Below are 6,601 nucleotides of genomic sequence, written 5' to 3'. Positions count from 1 at the left end.
TAAAACATGGGATAGTTCATATCCATTTTTCTATTTTAAAAATAAATAAATAAATGAATTTATAGTTGCTTTGAAGAAATGGGTTACTAAAAGAGTGTTTCTATTTTGTTAGCAATATTTTAGTGCAAGTTAGACATGTATTTTTACTAGACTATCATTTAATTTTATCTCTACTTAAACCTAAGGCTGTAGGGGTATTTTGGAACCAAAAAAAAACCCGGTCTAAATAGGTGTAGCCTCTTAAATAGTAGCTGTGGGGTATTTTTAGCCCGCAAGCTTATTGTCCTCTTTGGGGAGCCAAGCCCGCAAGATTTTGTTTCTCGGCCCTGAGTATGGAAGTCCAGGATTTTCACCTCAGGCCAAGGGCTTTGCCTTGTAGCCATTTTGGCTTGACACCTTTGTCCCACATTAGTTGGAGATGCGCCCCACTCATGGCTTATAAGCCCTTGGAGCAACCATGAGCGATGGCTATTAAATGAGTCAATCCCAAAAACTATTTATTTCAATATCCATATATTACTATTTATTCCAACCCTAGTATAAAAAAAATAACCAAAAAAAAAAAAGTTTGCTAACTGGTCAATAAGAAATTACATAATATAGGTAAAGACAGAGTTTCTATCTTTTATATAAAAAAAAAAAAGAAAAAAGTGCCTCATTAGCAAATAGTAATTCATTTTGGTCATATCTATATATATAAAAAATATTATTTCACCCTTTAAAACCCGAACGATCTGACGCATTCTGCTGGACCTAAAGTCCAAAGATCTTCTTGGAAAATTCTGCCAAACAACATGGTCAGTTTCTTTCCACTCTCTGTCTTTCTTTCTTCTCTCTTTCTCGTACCTTGTTTCACGTTTTGTTCTTCCTTAATTTCTTTGCCTCTGTCACTAATTTTGCTTAGAGAAATAGAATTAGATCCGATTTGATTATCATCATAGAAATTCGGACTCAGGTCAATTTGACTTTTAGCCACAGGTGTCTGTTAGCTTAGATCTGAGCTCTTTTACAGATTCCAACATTTAGACTCATATGATAGCAGACCCATGTCTCTAAAAACCTGATCTTTGCCTATCCCCTGATGATAACAGAAATACTTATTTTTCTAGATTACATTACAATTACATTACACATGCTAAAAGAACATTAGTAGTAGTGGGTTCTCAATTGATGAAGTTTTTGGTCGTTGAATAAGAAATCTGGGTTTCGAATCCCGCTACACGAAATGCTAATTGGTGTATTGGGCTAATGATAAAGAGTAATCATCATGAGCGGGCGCTATAGATTGAAGTAGTTAAAAAGGACATGTTATTTTAGGAAGTAGTAGAATATATGATTTCAGATAGATTAGTATTGAGGAAAAAAATACATGTGGCCGAATCTGACTAATATGTCGATAGCCAACCCCAACAAATTTGTGTCTAAGGTTTTGTTGTTGTTGTTCTACATTACAAATGTACCCAAACACAAAAGAAATGCGCAGCTTAGTGACCATGTGTTTTATATGTTTCAAAAAAGTGAAGATGTGGCTAGAAACTAAGAAATATAATAGAAACTAAAAATTCATGCTCCCAATGCAGTTCTAATGTCCTTAGATTTGTTTTAGAGTGACTATTTTTAGTTAGTTTCTCAAACCAGCTTGTTGTGATTTTAATATCCTTGTGGGCTTTAGTTAACTCAATTGATAAAGTTTCTTGTGTTTTAATAAAGGATTTGGGTTTAAATCCTGCTTACACCAAAAAGAAACCAATTGGTGTCTTGGTTCCAGTGGTAACACGTAATCATCATAGTGTGAATGCCATAGGTTTCAAATCTTATTGTAACAAAAAAAAAAAAAAAAAAGAGCCCTATTAGGCTATAAACATGTTATAACATTCCGGATAAAGTGTTCGGTTGGTATATTTAGCTCTTAAAATATTTTGAGCCTCTGTTGGGAGTTCATGAGCTTTCATGATATTCTGGCTACTTCATTTTTTTTTTTTCATGAAATAGCATTTTCTCAATAAAATTTATCTTACTTATCCAAAAAAGAAAAATATATCCCAAAGAACTACACTTGAGGATTGCTAGAGATATACTTTCTGAGTTTTGGTGATCTGAAAATGCCATTCTATTTCTGCTGTTAATTGTCCTCTCTGAAAAGTAATACAAGAAGAAATGTCCGAACCTCATATAGCATTTGAAGCTTTAGGCAAAAAATAAATTGATTAAAACATGAAATACCACCTTCCCCTCTTTCCCATACTTCAGTATGTATTGCACCATGTTTCCATCAGCTGTACCACATTTATACATGTTTTGGATAACTTAAGCTTGCAAGAAAAATGGTTGAATGATTAAAACACTGATCAAAAAAAGAAAAAGAAAAATGGTTGACTGATTAAAGCCTCTTGAATATGTGTCAAAGTTAGCAACATTCTTGAGCCCGACATGTTTGTAAAGGTGCAACATTCTAACAAGATACACTGCTAAACTTGGAATGAACAATGCGTTTGACCCTCCAAGGGACATTTCTAGGGCTACCCTAGATAATTTTGTTAGTGCTAAAATCAGTAGCCATGATCATACTGCGTAGATTCTTGAATTCTCTAATCCTATATGATATGTTGTTTGTAGGAGTCATGCCCTTCAATTAAAAACATCCTCCTTTTGGATTCTGAAGGGAAACGTGTAGCTGTCAAGTATTACTCAGATGACTGGCCTACAAATACTGCGAAGGAAACATTTGAGAAAGCTGTATTTACCAAGACTCAGAAGACAAATGCACGGACAGAGGGTAGCCTGTTTCCTTATTATTTTGTCATATAATATCTTTTTAATTATATAAATAAATAAATGATGAATACCTTTCTTCCTGGATGTGTTGTTTGTGTTTGTGTGTTTGTCTTATATCACAATCTTTCTACTCTCTAAGTAGTGGGTGTCTGAGAAGAGGGGGGGGGGGGGGGGGTGTCATTTTCTTGGGGGTCAAATTTGCAAAGATATCTATTCCAATGCAATTCTGTATTTAGCATTGGCACTCATGCAAACATTTTTGGTAATGGTAGCTATACTACTCTCATTTTGAAATGGGTCATCTACTTTTGAGAATTTATGTCCTTTATCTGCAATTGAATCTAGTTTTTGGGTGACAACTCTTTCTGTATGAATCTCTTGGAATCCTGTTTACTTGTTCTTTATGGTTGATGAAAGCAACTATGGACGTTTACAGTGCTTGGCTTTGATGCTTATTGTTTGCATATTAACATCTTACAACTTCATCTACAGCGGAAGTAGCAATGTTTGAGAACTGTATCATTGTTTACAAGTTTGTTCAAGACCTCCACTTTTTTGTTACTGGGGGTGAAGATGAAAATGAGCTCATCCTAGCCACCGTTCTTCAGGGATTTTTTGATGCAGTTGGTCTTCTTCTTAGGTATTCATAATTTGCTGTTATTGTTTACCCTTTTTTTTGGGTATTCATTCAATTGTTGTCATTATTCATTTATTAACAAAAAAAAAATTATTTTGGTTTGCTTTTTACTCAGAGGTAATGCGGACAAGAAGGAGGCACTTGAAAACTTGGATCTTATTCTGTTATGCCTTGATGAAATTGTTGATGGCGGGTATGTAATATGTGTATTTGTAAGGTCTTGTTTATTTGTTTTATCATCCTTAAGTTTTTTAAAAAAAGATTGTTAGCTTTTTTTGCTGATATTATTATTCCATAGCTGTGTTTTATTTATTTATTTATCATGCTAGTTGAAACTATGGATTCTAAAAATCTTCAGTTGTAGAAGTTTTATGTGGTTAACTTAATGATCGTATAAATTTATAATTGTGAGGAACAGCACACAAGCAAGCCTGTGAATATTTCTGAAGCCTTAGTTGGAAATTGCATGTAAGCCTGTGCAAAATTTCTAAAACCTTTAGATGTCCCAAACAAATGCTAAACCATAATCAGCAGGCTTCCTTCTTTTCTTTATTTTTGTAGGTCTCACTTATGACTTACTATAGATTATAACTTATCAAAAAAGAAATTTGGTTTAGATTGTAATTCTTTTGGGGTTCTCTTGCATACTCATTTTGTTCTTGAGTTTAATAAAATTCATGGTAACTTACGAGAGGGAGAGAAGATATTGCTGTTCCCAAATCATTTTCTGATGAATCTCTATCTGTTATGTTGGAGCGTTATTATGATAGACCATGGCTACTTATAGTGGATGCACAGTAGAACCTAGCAAAGCCAGGAAAGCACCATCTTGTGCTGTGACCTTCTACTATCACATTTTTATTGCCCCAGAGTACTATAGAAATTTATTAATAAAATAAAATGAAAGCTTTTAAGGAAGACCTCCCTAAAGATTACAACTGAGGCCCAAGTGATCCATATAATCAAGTAAAGAAGTACAAGAACAACACTAACCCCCCCAAAACAAAAACAAAAGCAAAAAACTTGCACAGCATTCAAATAGAAAGCGCAATAAGAATCCTTAAGTTCAACCACAGATCTCAATGTAGGCCACATAAAAGGAGTGTGACCTATGAAATTGTTGAAGACACTGTAATAGTTTTGAATTATTACCTCAAGAGTACTGGTCTAGGCTGCTCATTAGGCCAGGGGGCTACCAGGCTGTGGCCATTGGCTTTCTGCTAACCCTTAGCTGTTTGGTTTGTTGTTTTAGGTTTTGTGTTTGCATGACTGGTTTACTTAACCGAAGGAATAAAAAAAGTTTGGAATTATTATCTTTGATGAGCTTTCTTGGACATTCCAAAATTTCAAAAGTTTGAACTCTAATTACTATGGTAATTGTTCTCATATGACTACAAATTAAAATTATTGGCCGCTAATTAGTTCAGTTGATCATCTCAACTTTTATGGGCTTACAAGAAATACTTGAATTTGAACAATTTTGCTGGAACTACCACTAGTTTGTGTACTCTCTCTCTCTCTCTCTTTTAAATTTCTGTACAATGCCATTTTAAGAAAAAGTGAAAAATATGTTGTGATGTTGGGTGTGGATAGGATACACTGGTAAACATCTGTAGTCCTTTTTCAGGTAGTGAACCCTTAGCTAAAATTCAGTGCTTAATCATAGTAAAAGACACATCGTAAGCAGAATGCAGTTTAAAACTTTTGAACTTTTGCCAGGAGGACTTGTTTATCTATAGCCCCATACCATAATTGTTTGGTTCTTGTTTCCCCAGCTCTTGGGGGATCTTTGTTTCCCTCTCAGCCTGTGAAGAGGGCATGTCTACCCACCCAGATCTAACTCTGTATTTTCTACAGTATTATTCTTGAGACAGATGCAAATGTTATAGCGGGTAAGGTTGCAAGTAATAGTTTGGATGCTGGAGCTTCCTTATCTGAACAGGTATTATAATCCTGTTCTTCTCTACCCCTTTCTTCCTTATATCCTTTCATTGCTTCCATAATTAGAAATTGTGCAAAAGACATTTAGTTAAACTAAAGGACAACCATTGATGCCATATTAATGTTGTATCTGTGTTTTTTGTATTTTTTGCAGACAATTAGTCAAGCATTGGCCACCGCACGTGAACATCTAACAAGATCTCTACTTAAATGATGCATATGCTGGATGAAAGTGAGGAGGGAACATCTTTTTGTATTTTACAGTTCCATTATACTTGGTGTCATGGTTTATAAGCGTTGAATTTTGTTATACCTTGCATCCTTAGTTTAGTTCATTTCAATGTCAGTGTTGGTAACTTGCTGAATTTACATGTTTTCTTGTAAACTTGATTAATTTGGACATCCAATGTCAATGAAGGTGGTATAGATGAATTTTTGTTAAAGGTTTTGACTTTTGGATATGAAGTTACCACTAGAGTTCATTAACATGTTTTTACAAGTTTTGCAGTAACATATGCCCACCTGCACACCTGTTTACACATATAATGACATTTCTGTTAGATAATTATTAAGCACCTTGCAGCTTATAGTGCCAGGAATGTTTTGCTTTATAGATGAGAATTTTTGCAACAAAAAGCATGCTTGTTTAATTAGCATTTTAGATATGGTTGATAGGGAAGTTTAACATGAGAAAAATTAAGGGAAAAGTTCTTGCTTTTGAAAGGCGCCCGAGTGTTTTAAGAGTTATTGAGGTGTGCATGCATACACAACCCATTTCATACTCTTGGTTGGGTGGAAAAGGTGACCCATTTCATACTCTTGGTTGGGTGGAAATGGTGAAGGGTAGAAAATGATGGATGGAAAATGGGGCGGGTGGAGTTTTTTGCCCAAGTCCACTAAAAACCATCCTTCCAAATTGGGAGGAAAGTGGGGAAGAAAAAATGTTTATTAAATGAAATTTATTATTTTGCCTCTTTTATAATTTTCCATCCTCTCATGATATAATAAAGGTACGGTGATTTTATTCAATCACATTTTCTATTATTTCATTTTTTTCATCTTCTCTATCAAGTACATAGGGGAAAAACTAAAACATTTTATCCTTTTTGCATTCTCTATCTTCTCTACCAAACACACACAATACACCAACACGCATGGCTTATTGGTGTCAATCAGCAAATGTTATGTTTTCCAAAATTTCTACTCAAAGAGATGATCCAAATGTACCTCGTAGATTTAGAGGAAAAT

At 34.4% G+C, this 6,601-nt stretch overlaps 1 protein-coding gene across 1 annotated transcript; it reads left to right on the top strand.

The window, feature by feature from the left end:
* The first annotated feature begins 632 nt into the window (after positions 1–632).
* Positions 633–5,796, top strand: LOC126726403 (coatomer subunit zeta-1-like). The gene is made up of 6 exons (XM_050431667.1): positions 633–797; positions 2,617–2,776; positions 3,268–3,415; positions 3,528–3,605; positions 5,270–5,354; positions 5,508–5,796. Exons 1-6 carry the CDS (start codon positions 795–797, stop codon positions 5,565–5,567), a joined length of 534 nt encoding a protein of 177 aa, XP_050287624.1. The 5' UTR covers positions 633–794; the 3' UTR covers positions 5,568–5,796.
* The last annotated feature ends 805 nt before the right edge of the window (positions 5,797–6,601 follow it).

The sequence above is a fragment of the Quercus robur genome, chromosome 5 (assembly GCF_932294415.1).
Source record: "Quercus robur chromosome 5, dhQueRobu3.1, whole genome shotgun sequence".
NCBI lineage: Eukaryota > Viridiplantae > Streptophyta > Magnoliopsida > Fagales > Fagaceae > Quercus > Quercus robur.
Note: the sequence above shows the minus strand (reverse complement) of the source record. Positions and strands in the feature narration are given on the sequence as shown.

What these genes read in the sequence shown, in the direction of transcription:
- LOC126726403 (XM_050431667.1), top strand. An exon ending in GATGAAATTGTTGATGGCGG is followed by an intron (nt 3,606 to 5,269) that starts GTATGTAATATG and finishes TATTTTCTACAG; the next exon opens with TATTATTCTTGAGACAGATG. An exon ending in GAGCTTCCTTATCTGAACAG is followed by an intron (nt 5,355 to 5,507) that starts GTATTATAATCC and finishes TATTTTTTGCAG; the next exon opens with ACAATTAGTCAAGCATTGGC.